The sequence below is a fragment of the Rutidosis leptorrhynchoides genome, chromosome 8, assembly GCF_046630445.1.
Source record: "Rutidosis leptorrhynchoides isolate AG116_Rl617_1_P2 chromosome 8, CSIRO_AGI_Rlap_v1, whole genome shotgun sequence".
NCBI classification, from domain to species: domain Eukaryota; kingdom Viridiplantae; phylum Streptophyta; class Magnoliopsida; order Asterales; family Asteraceae; genus Rutidosis; species Rutidosis leptorrhynchoides.
The window spans coordinates 261,699,827-261,721,232 of record NC_092340.1 but is presented as its reverse complement, the minus strand read 5'-3'; the positions used below and the strand labels follow the sequence as shown (position 1 = coordinate 261,721,232).

The 21,406-nt window shown below is 33.5% G+C and overlaps 1 protein-coding gene across 1 annotated transcript; it reads right to left on the bottom strand.

The window, feature by feature from the left end:
• Positions 1–1,759: 1,759 nt before the first annotated feature.
• LOC139864169 (F-box protein At5g07610-like) lies at positions 1,760–10,861 on the bottom strand. Its single transcript, XM_071852756.1, has 2 exons — positions 10,768–10,861; positions 1,760–2,391 (listed from the first exon to the last, which is right to left on the bottom strand). Exons 1-2 carry the CDS (start codon positions 10,859–10,861, stop codon positions 1,760–1,762), a joined length of 726 nt encoding a protein of 241 aa, XP_071708857.1.
• Positions 10,862–21,406: the final 10,545 nt, after the last annotated feature.

Genomic DNA, 21,406 nt, shown 5'->3' with positions numbered 1-21,406 from the left:
AGAAACAGGTATGATCGATTGTAAACCAGCTGATACTCCAATGATTCCAAACCAGAAGCTGTATATGGAAGATGAAGCAGATCTTGGTGACAAAGGGCAATATCAAAGGATGGTGGGAAAACTCATCTATCTTGCTCACACTCGGCCTGATATAGCACATGCAGTTGGAGTTGTGAGTCAGTTTATGCATCAACCACAAGTTCACCATATGGAAGCTATCATGAGTATCATCAGATACTTGAAGAAGACAGCAGATCATGGAGTTGTTTTTAAAAGACATGGACACCTAAAGACTCAAATATATACAGATGCAAGTTGGGCTGGAGAAAAAGGGGATAGAAGATCTACATCCGGATTCTTCACACTTGTTGGAGGTAATCTGGTGGCATGGAAAAATAAAAAATAAAAAGTTGTATCTCTTTCAAGTGCCGAGTCAGAATTTAGGGGAATAGCAAAAGGGGTTGTTGAAGTGCCATGGATCAAGAAATTGCTGACAGAAATCGGTTTCCCTCCAAATGAGGCAATTCAAATCTTATGTGATAATGAAGCAGTAATTGCCATTTCAGATAATCCAGTTCAGCACGATCGAACCAAGCATGTGGAAATAGACCGGCATTTTAATCGAGAAAAGTTAGATGGTGAAATCATCTCTCTCCCATCAATCAGATCAGAAGACCAACTAGCCGACATCCTCACCAAGTCAGTCAACAGAAGACTCTTCAGCGAAGTTGCCATTTCAGAGAATCTAGTTCAGCACGATCGAACCAAGCATTTGGAAATAGACCGGCATTTTATTCGAGAAAATTTAGATGGTGAAATCATCTCTCTCCCATCAATCAGATCAGAAGACCAACTAGCCGACATCCTCACCAAGTCAGTCAACGGAAGACTCTTCAACGAAGTTCTTGGCAAGTAGAACATTGGAAACCCCACTATTCAACTTGAGGGGGAGTGTTAGAATACAGCAAGAATACAAAGTTTCCACTTTTGGGTAACTTTGACTTTTGGGATCAGAAGTCAAACTTCATCCTTTCCCTTTATAGTTCATCACAAGGCTGCATAAGTACAAGCATTCAACGGCTACAAGTGCAATCAACCAACAGCTATATTTCCTTAAATGTTAAAGGGGTTTCAAAAGTCAATTGGATTCATTCCTTTAGTAGAAATAGCTGTTAGGAGCTCAAGTGTATAAATTAACACTCTGTATTTGTAATCAATCAATAAAGTTAATGAAAAACAATCACTGATCAATTTTTGCAACAATTCAGCTTTCAATTCTTATTCATAACACATTCAACCACTCCATGTCAGCGTTCCCTATGCGTTTGGAAGCCGGCGTCGGATTTTGGACGTTGGGTTGTACGAAGTTCTAGTCTTTTTTTAGTTTGGTTTTTCCCATTCTTTTTTATTTATCCTCCTGAACACTAAACATGAACACCAAACCACTCCACTACTATTTCCAATTCAAATTTCTAGCAGAACATATTAACACCTTCTCTTCATAAAACATTGATCACATATATAAGAAACAACTCATAAAGTGTATTTACGTAGCAATAGTCATAGTCAATACAAGAAACAACTCATAAAGTGTATTTACGTAGCAATAGTCATAGTCAATACAATAACAAAAAAGACAGATCTAGGTAATACCACTATGTAATAAACAAAGAAAATTTAACATATAACCATCCAAAGTAGTGGCAATACAAAACAGAACTTATAAATCATACCTTAAACCATAATTAATGCAGCATCATCATACACCTGCAAAGGATGCAATAAACTGAAAGCTACGAGGGCATTGATCGATTGATTTGAAATTACGGAGCTCGCGAATAGCTTTTGAGATGACGTGGTATTGCATAACTTTTCCATACAATTCAATCACAAGGAACGAATCCTCGTCTCTTTCTCCTAAAACAACGGACCAAACGCTAGTTGAAACCCACTTATCAGGTCTCCTCCAAATATTGGAAAACGATCTCACAGATTCATCAAGAGTAACAACGTACTTCGTCGACCATTCAGAATGCTCGTTACTCATCTCGTATACATATAACTGTTCGAAACAATGAGTATAATGAGCATACACACAAGCAAGTATCAAACAACCACGAGACTCGAACAACTTACGTTCACTACACATCATCCCATCCACCACCGTTACAGGGGCTTGTACACTTGTGATAGACAGATTCTCTAAATCTAACTTGTAATCATTCGGACTTTCAACCCAATGTATAGCATTACTCCAATATATGCCATACTTAAACATGGTAACATTCAATTTGGACCAATATCTATCACCATGATCACTCCAATTGCCGGTTTCAGAAGAGTAAGTATGAACTCGAACAATATCACTAGAATATCCAGTTTTAGCATAAACTATTTTATAATGAGGAGAGCTTGTTGGAGTATGATACAAATTCAAAGCGAGCGGAAGTATTTTTAAAACTTTACAAAATCATACTCTTCCACGGATCATTGTACAAAACTTTAGCAAACAAAATAATTTAACGAAACCGAACAAGAGAAGATTAGAATACAACCTTTGTAGCCTTTTGAAGATCGAATTTGAAAACTCAAAGAAGAGTTCCTCTAAATGGTAGACACCCAAAGTTCCAACCTTGTTTTGATCTATACTTTCTACTTAACGGATCTTTTCTTCTTCCTTATTTCCACCAAAAACGGAACCCAATTATAGATTTCAAGTATTTTGGTTACTTGAAAATGAGAAAGAAAATAGCATTTTTGTATGTGTGTTTTCAATACCAAGACTTGGTATTATATATTACATAATTGATACAATAATACATATAGTACAAATATAATAAATGAAGATTTGGAAAGATTTGCAAAATCAAATCTTTATATAAAATAAGATTTACAAAATCAAATCATATTTTATAAATCAAATCAAATCTTATATCTTATATAAAATATGATTTGCAAAATCTAATCAAATCTCTACATATTTAGATTTGTAAGTATATGTAAACACATAAAAAAAAACTTTATTAAACCATTAACTAATGATTAATAAATTAATTTCCGATTAGAAGGTATATCAAACAATTTACGATTGGCCTTTGTGTGTGACCGAATAGGATAAATGGACTTTTATTATTTAATGTCATGGGCATATCTTCGGAATATATGTACCACGGTCAAACCACGGTCGAACCGTAGCCAACCCGAGAACATATTTCCAACAGACTCCCACTTGCACTGACATTAATAATATTGGCCTGTCTTAAAAGACACACCATGTGTAACAACTAGTCTGCTACGTTATACTCCTATATTTTGATTTATATCAATCATCCTTTTGTTCAAGATATCTATATGAACGTGTGACATGGTTAAGTGTCAATCATCATCGTTCAAGATTATGTTTCCCGATGGAGATTTGTGGTGATCAAATAGACTGCAATTGCATTAATTCAGTCGTAGCATGGCCATGCATTTAATTCAGCACAAATCAACGAAGGGCCCAGAGATATCGCTTAAACTCGCTTAAAGAAGAAGGAACAAATTGCTTCAACTGTATAGACATCCACCACATTCCATGATATACCCAATCTGCTCCCTTATGACCGGCATTTACGCACAACGTTAGAAACAGGTCAAAGTATAACATAGTCTGTGTCAGGATTTCTCATACATATCCACTCTAGGATAAATGATGTTGCCATCTTAGAGCTTACCTTTTGACTTAAAAACCATGAAGTAATGTCTAAGTGTGGTCATTCCAGAACCTTGAATCAACTTTCAAGTTCTTCATGAATGTAGTTTCATATAAGCCTATATTACTACACTTCATAGCAGCCTTAATTCAATTCTCTCTTCCTTAGAGAATGACCGACTGTGGAAGTTTATGAAATAATATTCATTGGAAGTTAAAACATGCAAAATGAAACATGGCAATATACAATGAAATGATCGCATCGTGCGTATAATATAATCTCAATATATTAATCATCAGATCAATTGCAACATATATTATTACCCAATGTTTAAAGTTTTAAACTTAACATAAAAAATACAATCAAACTTTATCATCAATGACACGAATGCCAATAGACATGCTATGAGCATCATGCTTAGTCTGTGGCAAAGGCTTGGTGAAAGGATCAGCCAAGTTCTTAGTCGTGTCTACTCTATTTAATAATATGTCATTTTCTGCTATAAGTTGACGGATGTAATGGTACTTTCTGAGTATGTGTCGTGTGCGCTTTTGTGACCTCGGTTCTTGAGCCAAGACAACTGCACTCACATTGTTGCAGAAAATCTCAACAGGATCATGGATTGTAGGAACCACGCCCAGATCCCCGATGAATTTCTTTATCCACATGGCCTCTTTAGCAGCTTCATTTACCGCTATATACTCGGCTTCTGTCGTAGAATTAGCAATAGTACTTTGCTTGCCACTTCTCCATGTGACGGCTCCACCGTTCAACATAAATACAAATCCTGATTGTGAAGAGCAATCATCTCTATCTGATTGGAAACTAGCGTCAGAGTATCCTTTGACGCTCAGCTCGTCATTCCCACCATAGACCAAGAACATCTCTTTAGTCCTCCTAAGATACTTTAGAATGTTCTTGACTGCTATCCAATGAGCTTCACCAGGATTAGCCTGATAACGACTAGTCATGCTTAGTGCATACGACACGTCAGGCCTAGTGCATATCATCGCATACATGATCGATCCTATAGCTAAAGCATATGGAGTCCGACTCATGGTAGCTGACTCCAAGTCAGAATTCAGACATTGAGACTTGCTCAATATCATTCCAGGGTTCATAGGAACGCACCCTTTCTTGGAGTTATGCATACCAAATTTCTTTAGTATCTTATCTATATATGCACTTTGGTTTAGCCCAATTAATCTCCTTGACCTATCTCGATAGATCTTTATTCCCAAAATATATGATGCATCTCCTATGTCTTTCATGGAGAAACATTTTCCTAGCCAAGCTTTGACATCTTTCAATGTCGGGATATCATTTCCCATGAGTAATATGTCATCGACATATAGTACAAGGAAGACTACAACACTCCCACTAGACCTAACATAGACACATGGCTCATCTTCGCCTCTAATAAAACCAAATTCTTTGATCTTCTTATTAAAGCAAAGATTCCAGCTACGAGAAGCTTGTTTAAGTCCATAAATGGACTTTTGAAGCTTGCACACACTATTAGGATACTTAGGATGTACATAACCCTCAAGTTGTGTCATAAACACATCCTATGTTAGCTTACCATTAAGGAAAGCTGTTTTTACATCCATTTGCCATATCTCATAGTCATAAAATGCAGCTATGGCAAGAAGTATTCTAATAGATTTCAATATAGCTACTGGTGAAAAAGTTTCATCATAGTCTACACCATATTGTTGCATGTAACCCTTAGCCACCAGTATGGCTTTGAATGTGTGTACATTTCCATCCATATCGGTCTTCTTCTTGAAGACCCACTTACACCCAATGGTTTTAGTACCTAGTATATGATTAATCAAGGTCCAGACTTGATTATCATGCATGGATTGGATCTCATTGTCCATAGCCTCCTTCCATTTGACAGACTCGGGGCCTGTCATTGCTTCCTGATAGGTAATAGGTTCATCAGAATCTATATTTTCGTCATCACCCTCAAATATGTGTAAATTATATTTCTTTGGTGTTCGACGCACTCTATCAGATCTACATATGGGTGATGGCTGTAGGCCAGCTTCTCTTTCAACTGCAGGCTCGTCGACCTCTTAAGGAGAATCGGTTCCAATATCGGTTTCCATGTCGGTTGATTCTTGAATTTCTTCAAGGTAAATTTTCCTCCCACTGGTTCCTTTTGATTTGAAATCCTTTTCAAGGAAGACTCCCTTTCAAAACACAAAGACTTTGTTTTCAGTAGGGTTGTAAAACAAATATCCAATAGAATCAGTCGGGTAACCAATAAATAAACACTTTTCAGATCTGGGTTCAAGTTTATCTTGAGCTTCACGATGAACGTACGCCTCACAACCCCAGATTCTTAGATATAAGAGAGACACAGTTTTACCATGCCATATCTCATAAGGTATTTTAGAAACTTTCTTGGTTGAGATGAGGTTAAGGATCCTTGCGGCAGTTTGTTGGGCATAGCCCCAAAAACTGATTGGAAGCTTTGGGCGGCTCATCATGGATCGAACCATATCAAGTAATTTTCGATTCCTCCTTTCAGCCACACCATTATGTTGTGGTGTTCTAGGAGGAGCTAATTGTGAGATTATCCCACAACCCCGTAGATGATCACGAAATTCATCATTAAGATATTCACCACCTCTATCAGATCGGAGAATCTTAATTCTTTTGTTCAGTTGATTTTCTACTTCATTTTGGTATGCCTTGAACACTCCCAAAGTTTCAGACTTTTGTTTAATTAAATAAACATAAACATATCTACTGAATTCATCAGTAAATGTAACGAAGTATCGTTCCTGGTGTCTAGTAGGCGATCTGAATGGACCACACACATCAGTGTGTACCAACTCCAACAGATCATTACCCCTTTCACAGTTTCCTGTGAAAGGTGCTTTTGTCATTTTTCCTAACAAGCAAGATTCACATTCGTCATATGATGTAACATCAAATGATTCTAAAATTCCATCTGACTGAAGTTTTGCTATGCGTTTCTTGTTTATATGGCCTAAACGACAATGCCATAGATACGTTTTATCCAAAAAGTCTTTGGATGAATCAACATTGTAGATTGAACTATCATTTAGCTTTGCTGTGGTTTCTAAGATGCCTTTACAAGGACTAGCCTTGAAATAAAACATCCCATTTTTGTGAACAAGTATTGATCCATTATCAAAACTAAAATCAAAACCATCATTAAATAAAGCATTAAAAGATATAATGTTTTTTGCCATTTCGGCACTGTAGCAAACATTAGATAAAACAATACATAGACTAGAATCAAAAGAAAGCTTGTATTCTCCAATCATGTTAACAGAGGAAACGTTCTTATTCCCCATGATTAGATTGAGCTCTCCGGTCTTCAGCTTCCTACTTCTTGTGAGTCCCTGCACATTTGTACAAATGTGAGTACCACATCCTGTGCCCAATACCCAGGAATTAGAAATAGTAGTATTGTTTAGTTCAATCATGAACAATCCTAGGTATGGCGACTCCCTTAGCCCGTAGTTCATTAAGTTCCTTCAAGTACTTGGTACAATTGCGCCTCCAATGTCCTTTCTCCCCACAATGAAAGCATATTGCTTCTTCAAAAGACTTGGTTTGCGGGATCTTTGAAGTAGAAGAGTTATCAATGCCCTTGGGTTTAGGTTTGAAGTTGGACGTGCCAACCTTACCCTTGCCCTTGTTCTTGCCCTTTGTTTTATTTTTCTTCTTCTTGATCCCACCTTCACGAATGGCTAGAACAGTAGTTGCGGGTTTAGCTTTGGCCATTTTAGCCTCAGCGATTTTCAACATGCCATGGAGCTCCATGATTTTTTTCTCCATATTGTTCATATTATAGTTCATAATGAATCCTTCATATGCACTAGTCAGCGAGTTCAGGATAAAATCCGTTGCAAGCTCCTGACTTATGGAAAAACTAAGGCTCTCCAGTCGGTCTATGTACCCTTTCATTTATAGTACATGGACACTAATGCTACTTCCCGTTGCCATTTTACAAGATACGAGAGCTTTCACGGTGTCAAACCTTTCTTGCTTTGCTTGTTGTTGGAACATGTCTTTGAGTTGGTTAAGCATGGCATACGACCCTAAGCTCTCCATTCCCTTTTGGAGCTCTGGAGTCATGGTCGCAAACATCAAGCATGCTACCTCATTAGACTCGGAACGACGTTTTTCAAACTCGTCCCTAGCCGCTTGAGTAGCTCTCGATCCGGGTTCTGCCGGTAAGGGTTCCTCAATTGCCCTGATCTTTCCTTCCATCCTAAGAGCAATTCTTAGATTGTGAAGCCAGTCCATGTAGTTCAAGCCCGTAAGCTTGTCCTTTTCGAGGAGCCCTTTAAGGCAGAAATTAGTGATTGATGACGGAGTAGTATTTGTATTTGTTGCAGACATCTATCATATTTTTAAAGTAAGTTGTATTAGTTAGTTTGATATGTTTAATCCTTGTTAAGATAATTACCCAAGTGTGTTCAATATTCAAACAATTATAATTAACAAGGTTAAGATCCATATTTCACTTATGGTAACGACGGGTTTACCGCGGATCGCCAATCATAAGCTATTTAGGTAGGTAATTATATTACCAATTTTATCCATTATGAAATTCTTAGGTTCTGCAGGATTTAGTGATAATCAATTATTTCACTTGACATGTTTAATCCCTTCTACGCTAATCCTTCCTCGTGGCGGGTTTGCCGCGAACCACGATTTCAGATTGTAAACCGTCCGTGATAGATACACGTGAAATTTGGCCCAAGACTCTCGGGTATCGCGAAATTCACCTCACCCTTCCCAACACCCAACTAAAGTCCAGCCCAAGACTCTCGGGTATCGCGAACTCTAACAGGTAGAAGGTTCGGATGTGTGTACTACTCATGGGTAGCGTAAAGTTTACATTAAAAATGGGGTTTTGTTTTCTTTTAGCAAAATAGTTTATTCCATTTTAAAACATTTGCTAATTATGTATTGCGTGTTGTGTTTGTTAAACTAATTTTAACCAAACCATTTTAAGTGATTATTGTATTTTGTTTCTATACTAATTTTCTAGCTAGCATGGCATAGACAAATAAGAACACAATAATAATCATTACACGCAATTATCGGTAGTATGCCTCGAGTCCTATGCTTTTTTCCGGTGAGCCAACACACGGAAAAACATGGTCAACTAGGGACATAACCTTGTGTGAGAATTGGCTCCCACTAAAATCGCCATCTCCATTATATGCTCGGATGGGCCACCTTGTGAACATCGTCTTCTTGATTCCAATCTTGGTTGCATTATCTTACAAAATAACTATTCTATTTTCTATACTTTTACAAATACAATATAAATAGAAAGACGACATGCAAGTCGTTTAATAAATTATTACATTTATCCCGAATAAATAATAAACACGACATGCAAGCCGTTTAATAAATTATTACATTCATCCCGAATAAATAATAAATTAAATCATACAACCAAACATCCACACAAGGGTCTTATTGAGGCAAATACTACCGATTTCATACAACAATCACATACATAACAAATGGAGTGCCAAATATCCATTTTCATGAAACATGTTTCGATAAGGATTGATTTAAACACTTAATGGCACACAAAATAATCAATCCTTCTTTACATAACTTATGTATGTATGTAAACCCACTTCATATTTGTAAGTATGATTTTCATACCAAAACCATCCAAACAAACATATTAAGTGAATCAAAATATGTTGGAGATTTATTCACTTTTTAACAAGGCATAAAGTCTAAAATTAACAATTTTAATTTTCTCATTTCATGTAAAACATGAATATAATTTATGTACTTTATTTTCCTAAACATTGACTCTTTAATAGTCAACAACAAAGCTACTATTAAAATTTTCGGATTTTGGACAGATTCATACATCAACTTTAAATGGTCATATCTTACTCATTTCTAATGCGTTTTCGATGATTTTTTTTTTCAAATTTAAGTTCTTTTAGTTAGCTTTCAAATGCAATTGGCTTCATACGAAAATATTGAGTTTAAAGCCTCGAAACAGTCCATCAAAGACAGACTGTTCAAGCTGGAAAAAAACTTTAAAAAATGAGATTAACCATTTAACATTTTGCCAAAACCTAAGATTCAAATGTTATTTAGGAAACATAAATACACAAATCATGATAATAGTTGTGCATGTTTGTTATGCATAATCATCTTCAAGAATCATGCACAACACACTCATCAAAACCGATTATCATAGAGTACATTAGTTTACTAAAACTTGTACAAGATGGCTCGGATACCACTGTTGGAGTATGATACAAATTCAAAGCGAGCGGAAGCATTTTTAAAACTTTACAAAATCATACTCTTCCACGGATCATTGTACAAAACTTTAGCAAACAAAATAAATTAACGAAACCGAACAAGAGAAGATTAGAATACAACCTTTGTAACCTTTTGAAGATCGAATTTGAAAACTCAAAGAAGAGTTCCTCTAAACGGTAGACACCCAAAGTTCCAACCTTGTTTCGATCTATGCTTTCTACTTAACGGATGTTTTCTTCTTCCTTATTTCCACCAAAAACGGAACCCAATTATAGATTTCAAGTATTTTGGTTACTTGAAAATGAGAAAGAAAATAGCATTTTTGTATGTGTGTTTTGTATCTTTTGTATGTGTGTTTTCAATACCAAGACTTGGTATTATATATTACATAATTGATACAATAATACATATAGTACAAATATAATAAATGAAGATTTGCAAAGATTTGCAAAATCAAATCTTTATATAAAATAAGATTTACAAAATCAAATCATATTTTATAAATCAAATCAAATCTTATATCTTATATAAAATATGATTTGCAAAATCTAATCAAATCTCTACATATTTAGATTTGTAAGTATATGTAAACACATAAAAAAACTTTATTAAACCATTAACTAATGATTAATAAATTAATTTCCGATTAGAAGGTATATCAAACAATTTACGATTGGCCTTTGTGTATGACCGAATAGGATAAATGGACTTTTATTATTTAATATCATGGGCATATCTTCAGAATATATGTACCGCGGTCAAACCATGGTCGAACCGTAGCCAACCCGAGAACATATTTCCAACAGAGCTTTAGTAGGATCGTAAGCCATTTTCATAGTACCATGAGCACTATTACGATCGTAAGCCATATTCATAATACCTTGAGCACTATTATCACATGGTGGAAGCTTCTTAAATATATTAATGGTTGGATTGTATACATAATAATATATCGAACTTGATCGATATTTATAAATTTGTTTACACAAAAGCAACCCATTGCAGGGCTGTAGAATTATAAGTTGGCAGAGAAACAGAAAAATTATGTTACATGGAGATCTAGTAACCGGAATTTTAATATCTAACGGCACAAAATTGTACACAGAAGATGATCCAGGCTGCTCAATAAAGAGACCAGAAGGAGGATCGAATTTAGAGATTTGGCTACGGTGTCGTATAGTGAAAACAGGGTCTGTGAGTATAGATAACCAGCGTTTGGATACGAATTTAAATATGATAATTGAGATAAAAGGTAAACGGAGTAAGATTTCGATTAAAAGGTCGTCGCTAGATTCGACTGCTTGTGCTGATGAACCTCCCGCAATACGATCCATGGAATCGTAAAAAGTGTAAAACCCTGACAAAACCCTAGCAGGTGTGTGATCTCTCGTTTTTTATGTAAAAATCACTACGTATCATATACGGAGTATATTTTAATTATATATATATATATATATATATATATATATATATATATATATATATATATATATATATATATATATATATATATATATATATATATATATATATATATATGATCTATGATGAGTGAAAATATCTAAATTCCTCACACATTCAATTCCCTCAATCGAGTCGAGTATATATATATATATACAAAGAGTTATCTCTATCACCAAGTAATCTAGGACACTAATTAGGAATTTAGAATCCTAATCTAATACAGCCAAAGGTTGCAAGTAATCGGTAATTCGAAGTACAATTTTTATGTATTTAAATAATATATTTCAAAATTATATGTATAAATATAAAAAAGGAAAAAACATAAATATAAAGTTTAACATAATGGTCTAAAAGCGTTCATTTTATTCAAAAACTACAAAAATTTAGTTTAAATTCATGTTAACTGATGTTATGCGAGGTGTATATGAAATAGCTTTATTTTTTACTAGGAAAAACTATTAAATACGATACAATTTTACACAAGATATTTATTTATTTATAGAATGGATATACTTAAACCTTGCTACAACACTTATAGGCAGTGTACCTAATCGTACAGTAGTGTAGTTTTTAGTAAGTCCGGTTTGTTCCACAGGGAAAAATCTTTAAACAAAGCTTAACGCTATATTAATTTTGATTTATAAAAATACAAATATATAAATAAGTAATATTATTATTATAAAGGAGGGTTTTTACCGTTTAATGACCGGTTTGTCGATTTTTAAAACTTTAGTCGCAGTTAAAACCTAATGTAAAATATTAAATAAATATAACTTAATTTAAAGCATAAAGTAAATAACGATAATGAAATTGCGATAAATAAAAGTGCGATAAAATAAAATTGCGATAATTAAAAAGTACGATAATTAAAAGTGCAATTAAATACAATAACAATAATTAAAAGTACGATAATTAGAAGTGCAATTAAATATAAAAATAAAGGAATTATGCTTATTTAAACTTTCGTAATCATGATGTTTGACGTGTTGATTTTAGTTTATTCCCATGGGTTAATTGTTCTTTGTCCTGGATTATTTAATATGTCTATACAGATTTGTCCATAATAGTCCATCAGTCATAAATATAAAGAGCGAAAGCCTTCGTCAAATTATTCTTATTCCCGAAGTCAAATATTCCAACTAATTGGGGATTCGAATTGTAACAAGGTTTTAATAATTTGTTTAATGAATACACCAGGTTATCGACTGCGTGTAAACCAAGGTTTTACTACTTTGTTAACAATTACACCAATTACCCTTGAATGTAATTCACCCTTGTTTCAACAAGTCTATTAACTATTACTCCAGTTCCGTGTCCGGTAAAATGAATAATTATTGGTATTTATAGATATCCCGCCCACCGTACTCAGTCAAGCGTATGTGGTTATATATAAATACGTCAAATTATAAGTTTGTATATTAAATTAACAAGGTATTGTTTAGTTAATATAAAACCCATTAATATCCCATAGTCTAATTTCCACAAGTGTCGTTCTTTTATCCAAACCCCAATTATGGTACAAAGCCCAATTACCCAATTTTAATATTTTTAGCCCAACATCATGATTACTTCGGTATTAAATAAGCATAATAATAACTTAGCTACGAGACATTAATGTAAAAAGGTTGAACATAACTTACAATGATTAAAAATAGCGTAGCGTTACACGGACAGAATTTCGACTTACACCCTTACAATATTCGCTAACATACCCTTATTATTAGAATTTAAAATTAAAATTAAAATTAAAATATAAATTATATATATATATATATATATATATATATATATATATATATATATATATATATATATATATATATATATATATATATATATATATATATATATATATATTACGTATAGAGAGATAGATAGAATTTTTGGATATATAAAACGTCGAATTGCGTTGGCTTTTAAAGGCAGTTTTAGAAATTGGGGCTCCGCGAGTCGCGGCCTTTTTGGACTTCAAACTCCGCAACTCGCGGAGTTTGCTTTTACAGCTCACTCCATTTTGGATCTTTGTTTGCCGACGGAATTTAATATATAAATATAATATAAATATATAATTTATATAATTAATTATATATTATATTATATTTATATACATAATTAATTTATAACTTTTGGTCCGTTGCGTCGAGCGTTGAGAGTTGACTCTAGTCCCGGTTCCGGATTTTCGAACGTCCTTGCGTACAATTTAATATCTTGTACTTTGCGTTTTGAATCTTGTACTCTTGTAATTTTGAGACGTTTTTTATCAATAATTGGAACCTCTTTGATTGTATTTTGTACTTTTGAGCTTTTTGGTCGTTTGCGTCTTCAATTCGTCGAATCTGTCTTTTGTCTTCAACTTTTATTATTTAAACGAATATCACTTGTAAATAGAACAATTGCAACTAAAAGCTTGTCTTTCTTGAGGAATAATGCTATGAAATATATGTTCGTTTTTAGCATTATCAAATATTCCCACACTTGAGCGTTGCTTGTCCTCAAGCAATATAGTCTTGAAATACTAGAATCACTTCTTTATTCTTCACACTTTGTACATCAGTGATTTCTTTACGGCGGTATAAACAATGGTAGTAATGATGTGGTTTACAGTCCCACATGACTATAAAATTTAGATCCTTTAAGGAAATTGGATCTTTATGAAAACATTTGATCTTTTTGAAAATTCAATCTAGTTTTTACCCTAGATAAGTTTTCCGGAATAACCCTTCACCGGTGTTTGCAAATTCTTTTTGTAGGTTTGGTGGGTTTCAGATTTGAAAATTTTAGCTCAAAACTTGCAGTTTTGTGTCACCCACTTGCTAACCTTGTATTGGGAAAGCAACACGTCCAGTTTACTTGCTCCGTATATTACCTTTCGATAAACTACCGTCCGGTTGTGAAGGAAAGCGTTGAACAAGCAACTGTTAAGGCAATGTCCCCTGACATACTTTTAATTATGGTCTATAACATATCGGATGCAATTACTATCCTTTGTAAGAGCAATAGTGAAGATCATCCTATAATTTTTCTGGTCTGGCACAAGGTCCTGTCTTCGACCATGCTATGCAACCACCGTTCTTACGGTTGACACCCGATTTGGTTCAGGTGACCTAATGAATTCCAGGTGAATTCCTAGGATTTTACGTTCAATGGTAATGAACGCATTGAAAATGGGCTTTCAGAAAACAAATCGATTTTAATTTGATCAAAATATTTTCTCGTTCAAGCTTGAGTTTAGATATCATTGAATTCCATGAGTTTGTAATTCTCAATCTTTAAGGTCAATCTCTAGGATTGAGTAATATCATTCTTAAAAGCTGATTTTTGATCTATAAGGAGATTATCCTTTCTGGGGATCTGATTCATTAGTCTTATCAAGCTAATTTGCACGGTGCCCCCCATTGTACGAGATAAATCCTTCTCATAGTTAGGATAAATCTGACCACTTGGCGACCCTGTTTTATGCTGAGGTCCGTAGATTTCCTGCTGATTTTAGTGATGACTTTTCTAGATTTTTCGTCAACCTACAGCTGGTCTGGACGACAACTTCATGACCTAAATCAAGAAGCGCGTTTCTTTTTCGGAAGACTTTACTTCCTTTAAATGATGGAATTGATTCATCGTGTAGATCCATCTTTCTTTCAAATATATTACAGTAAATCGGGTAAAACTGTTTAGTTTAGTCCAAAGCAAAAGTATCTTCAATTATTTGTTACAGAAAAATGTGACATATGTTTAAGATAACTTGGTAAATTTTTCCACACTTGGCTTTTATTTTCTTTTCTTTGTCTTTTTATTTTCCTCTATTCCATTATTAAATGAATTCTAACATTTTGGTTTGTTTCTCAATTTATGTTCTTTCCAAGGTAAAAATAATTTCGGTGTTAACACCTAGTTTTATCGTTCATAAATATGTATAAACATGATTTTGAGTTCATTTAATTGAAAATTTTGAAAAATTTTACTAGAATTGGGTAGTCAGTATATAAGACTAGGGCTGTTCTTTATTATCAGAGAGCACTAGATTCTAATACAACTACTGCTTTACTAGTATTTTTAATGGTAACCAAGTGTTTAAAGTAAAAATTTTAAAATCCGAAAGAATTTAACCCCTTCCCACACTTAAGATCTTGCAATGCCCTCATTTGCAAGAAATCAGTAACAATTTAAATTATTGAGGGTGATTAGTGTAGAAAAATGATTAAATTTTACCAAAGTTTCCAAACATATTGTTGTTTGTGTTGAATGATAAATGGTGCACATCATTTGTTCATTCCATCTTGTTGTTATTTCACATATATTTTGCATCTTGTCGTCAAAATTAGTTGCTTTTGCTGAACTTAATGCCAGTCTTTGAAAATGCGTTGTTTTACCCTGTTGTGTACATAAGATAAACTGCAAACATATATACATATTTTTGAAGTTTAGTATATTACCCCACATTCAAAAATTATTAAAATCTAATAATAAAAGTTAGAAAATTATAAAAACTATTACAATATCAACATAAGTGTATAATGTAGTAACATTACAAAAATAAAATAAATAAAACTAAATAAACTAGGGTTGTTACTGATACCAGTAGGGGTTCCATGCATAACCGTATGTGTTATAGAATGCTTCAGCTGGGTTATAAGTAGGATACGGTGGTTGGATCTCTATAGACTAGGGAGGGAATACGGGCTTTGGAGTAGGAATATAGTGTCTACCTATATGTTGGCAATGAGCTATGATGTGGTTTTGATGAACTTGCCAATCTTCAAATGCTCGATGTCTAGCATTTTCATACTCTTGTGAAGCTATAAACCTTTCCATTTCTGTCATTTCATTTCTCCCTCCCACATTACCTGGCTGTTGATTTCTCTCAACCTGTGGATGTCTTCCATTATATCTTACCGCGGCGTTATTTCGCCTCTTCAAAACCTTAGCACCATGATATACATTTAAACCAATTGTATCGTGGGGTTCTGGTTCTTCGATTAATAATCCCCCCGACTTATATCCACATTGAGATACTCAGCAATTAATGTAATAAATATACCACCTCCTATTATACTGTGAGGTCTCATCCCCCTAACCATAGCTGATAAATAATAACCCACACAATAAGGTATACTTACAGCGCTTTGTGGGTCTCGAATACACATGTGGTAAAATAAATCTTGCTCATTTACCTTTTCCTTATTTTTACCTGGCTGTGTAATCGAGTTCGCTAGAAACCTGTGAATTACTCTTAACTCAGCTCTATCTATATCCAAATAAGAGTAATTTCCCCCTTTAAATCGGTGATGGCTAGTCATTTGACTCCATACACCATGCGTATCAAAATTTTCATCAATCTTCCTACCATTTAATATCAACTCTCGACAATCGGCAGATGCTAGCTCCTCAGGCATATATATACGTAAGGCCTGAGCCATGTCTAGTAGAGACATGCTGCGCATCGAACCTCCTAACAAAAATCTAATAAAAGTTCGATCGGTTAAACTAGTTACCCGATCATTTATTTCTATACTACACAATAATTCTTCACACCATACTTTATATACAGGTCTACGCATGTTGAATAATCGTACCCAATCGTTAAAAGTAGAATTACCATACCTCTGTGTAAGTAATTCTCTAATTGGCTCGGTCAATTCTACAGCTTCTAACGGTTCCCATTCTATTACCCTAGGTAATTCAACAGCTTTAGAATGAAGAGTATGCAAGCCCCTTTGGTATTTTGGATAATCTATCCAACGTCTGTCTAATCTCAAGTTCGGGTGCAAATCTTCCACGTGCATATCTGAAAATGTCATAACTGGATGAGGTATATCTTGTTTGTAATAGTTATCAACATCCTGTTGTTCCGCATTCTCAGGAGGAGCAATGCGAGCTTTGGATGAAGATTCACCCCTTTCAGCCTGCAAAACACATCAAACACATTTTTTGTGCATCCAAATATGCATTAGTGTCAGCAAGATCATCAATCAAAATAATTACAATGACATGTTCAATTTATATCAAACTTATGCTTATTTTCATATTTTTATCAAATCTACACTTTTTTAAATAAGCATATACGAAAATGTTCGCCAAGTTCATAAGCATTCAACTCAAATAACATGTCAAAATAATCATTATTAGCAATTAAACAAGTTTCAAATGGCATTATCTCTCAAAAATCAAGTTCATGAATTTTGGACTTGAAAAAGTCCACTTTAATTCTCAAAAATCATGTTTAGGCTCAAAGTTTAGATCATTTAACTACCTAAACATATTACACTACTTAATTTAGCAATAATTCATGACAAAAATCGGCCATAACCTGTTTATATCAAAAAGCCCCAAATTGCTCAAGAACACAAACCCTAGATTACTCAAAATTTGAAGTTTAAGGCTTCTAATCATGTTAAATAGCATCACTCTAGGTTATACAAGCATAATACATAAGCAATTTAAGCATAATTACACTAAAAAACATCAAAATTGAATTGGGTACAAATTTGTTCAAGAACACTAATTTTCGGATTAAATGGTGTTTTGGCGTAGAAATTTACCGTTTTCCTTGAGTAATTCCTTGATAGCATCCTTCTCAACATGATTTTGTAAAATATTTGATGAAAAAAGGTGAAAAAATTACGAATTTATGTGTGTTTTTTCGGGTTTTTCGCAGTATTTTGAGTGTTTTGTGTTGGGGACTGATCTGTTTTTACGTTTTATTTTTTTTCTGGAATTTACAAACTCCGCGAGTCGCGGTACTTTCCTTTTCAAACTCCGCGAGTCGCGGAGTTTATTTATTTATTTATTTTTTTTTTTTTTTTATAAAAAACTTAACTTATAAAACAATTAATTAATTAATTTTAAAATTTTGTTTCCCTTGTTATTTAGGACGAGGTCGTTTCGGAACGATGTCCTAGTCCGTCCCTCGACAAAATTTTAAAATTTATCTTTTTTAGCGATTGTTTTAAAAGAAAAGATTTTTGGGTTTTTTTTAATGTTTTTGGCATACTTTAATTCAATAAGATTAACAATAATGATAATAAAAGTTCTCGTCCCTCCCTCGGGTAAAGAAATTTCGGTTCAATGACCTAGTCTTCAACTTACGACGAATTTTAAAAATCATATTTTTAACTTAGCGAAATAAAGTAAATTTTTGTTTTTAAATTCACACCAAATTTAAATTTAAAATGCATAAAATTAAAAATTCATATTTTAAAAATTAAAAATTCACACCAAACTTATATTATATTTTTGTTTTTATACATACAAAATTATATTAAAAATATCAATTTTTTCAAATATTTACAATTTTAAATATATTAATTTAAAAAGTTTACAATATTATTTTAATTTTTATATATTAATTTTAAAACATGGTAAAAATAAAATTAAAAATCTTTTTGGCTTTTATCCCACTTTAATCATTCAAATATTATCAAAAATATACGCCCCTCTTTTCGGTAAAGTAATTTCGGTTCCATGACCTAATTTAACTCATGACGAATTTTTGAAATATTTTGTATTGATTAAAGATATTTATACCTTAAGAATAAACGTTAAATTTCGCAGTGATGTAATAAATTTTTGTATGATATCAATAATTTCGGTCGCAAAACCTAATTTTAATGAATACCAATTTAATACTTTATAGCGAACAAATTAGCGTTTATTATCAAAAGGTTAAAAATAAAAATAAAAATAAAAATAAAAACTGTACAAACTTACCTGTGAAATATATTTCTTAGTGATATGCTCTAGCCCACTCATAAGATAGTCGGACTAATTGATTTTCCATGGCTACATAGGCGTAACCTCGAGCATTCAGTGTTTTTTCTTTTAAACATATGAACGGTCCATCTCTGCATAAAGTAACAAATTCGGTATTTGAATAGGTTTGATTATTTGAACATTTACCTTCGTGTGACCATTTTCCGCATTTGTGACATTTTTCAAGGTGTCGTGCTCTTCTTTTCGCTGCGGATTTTGATTTTCCTTTACCAAATTGTAACTTATTATCTTCGCATCTGGATTCTTTTCTTACTCCGTCCAATTTACCTCTGATTAATGATACTATTTCACTTGGAAGTGTGTCATTATTACGTTTAGTGATCAAAGCGTGTAGCATTAGACCATGGTTTAATTCACAGGAAGTCTTCATTTCGTAAAAACCTAAAAAAAAATAAAAATTCAGAATGGGGGGAGAAGACTAGTTCTTTAGGGTCTGCTAGGGAAAGACCATTCGGGTTCCAATTTCGAGAACTACACGAAAACAGAAAATCTAACTCTAACAGAAATATATAAACCTCCCTACACTTAGTTGAAATTTTGATTAACATTATTTTCAATTGAATCATCAACAACTTGTATATCTTTGACTTTTACTTCAATCCATTTGTTGATTTCTTCCGTAACTTTCACAAATTCAACTAACATCGCCTTTTCTTTTGGCGATAAATTGGATACTAATCGTTTACATAACTTAAAGTTTCCTTTAATCTTAGCATCATGAATCCGTTTATAAAGTTTCTTCGTTGAACTGTTAAAAATGGGTTCATCTAATTTCGTATCATCAACGGCATTCTTTGTGATTGGATCATCATTAAGTGTTTCTTCATCTTCCCCACACTTATACGTTTTTATTGGTTTAACAGTTTTGGTTGGTGGAGATCTAAACTTTCGGTTCACAAAGGTGATCGATGTATCACCATCCCTAAGTGTCATTCTACCTTCTCTTACATCAATGAATGCCTCGGTGGTTGCTAAAAATGGGCGACCTAGAATTAGAGGAATATCGAGGTTTTCCTCCATATTAATCACTATGAAGTTTGCAACAAAGGTCAAACTTCACACGTTAACAAGTAAATTATTTGCTATTCCAACCGGGTGTTTAATGGTTTGGTCAAATGATTGAACACCTATTTTGGTTGGTTTTAATTTACCCATGCCTAATCTTTTGTATAAGGAAAGAGGCATAATATTTGCACTTGCTCCTAAATCTGCGAGTCCATTATATACAGCACCATCATTAAGCAAGAAAGAAATGATAAATTCACCCGGGTCTACTGCTTTAGTAAGTCGAGTTGGTTTGTAAACCTTTTTCGGGTGTTCTTTTCTTGGTTCTTTCACTTCTATTTGAACTTCTTGTTCACATTTTTCTTCGTTTCTTGGAATGGGAGGTTTGTATAAGAATTCTTCTTCATCACTCAAATTTGACTCCTCCCTATATTCCAATTTTGAGTTTTCATATGTTGTTGATAACATATTTATGTTTTCATTTTGAAGGTTTTCTTGGGTGGTGAAATTATGATTAACTTCATTGTCAACTTCCATCGGACCATGTATGTAATGTTTAACTCTGTGACCATTAACTTTAAATTCAATCCCATTTGAATTTATTAATTCTACTGTTCCGTATGGGAAAACTCTTTTGACTATGAATGGTCCAGACCATCTTGATTTCAATTTTTCAGGAAATAGCTTGAATCGTGAATTGAAAAGAAGAACTCTGTCTCCTTCTTTAAATTCTTTTGAACTTCTGATTCTTTTATCATGCCATTTCTTTGTTCTTTCCTTATAGATTAAGGAATTTTCATATGCTTCATGTCTTAATTCTTCTAATTCGTTTAATTGACTTAACCGTAGACGTCCGGCTTCATGTAAATCAAGATTACATGTCTTCAAAGCCCAAAATGCTTTGTGTTTAATTTCTACTGGAAGATGACATGCTTTTCCGTAAACGAGTTTAAAAGGTGTGGTTCCAATTAGAGTTTTGTAGGCTGTTCTAAAAGCCCAGAGTGCATCCTCCAATTTTATGGACCATTCCTTCGGATTTGATCCTACGGTTTTCTCTAGAATACGTTTTAATGCTCGGTTGGTATTTTCAACTTGTCCACTTGTTTGTGGATGATATGTGGTGGAGATTTTATGAGTTACTCCATATCTTTTGAGAACTTTCTCAAGTTGATTATTAC

Excerpts from the sequence above, each read along its gene's own strand:
- LOC139864169 (XM_071852756.1), bottom strand. The coding sequence starts at position 10,861 with ATGGCTTACGATCGTAATAGTGCTCATGGTACTATGAAAATGGCTTAC. Across the intron at positions 2,392-10,767 it reads ATGTTCTCGGGTTGGCTACG|TTTATGCTAAAACTGGATAT; the intron begins GTTCGACCATGG and ends ATTATAAAATAG.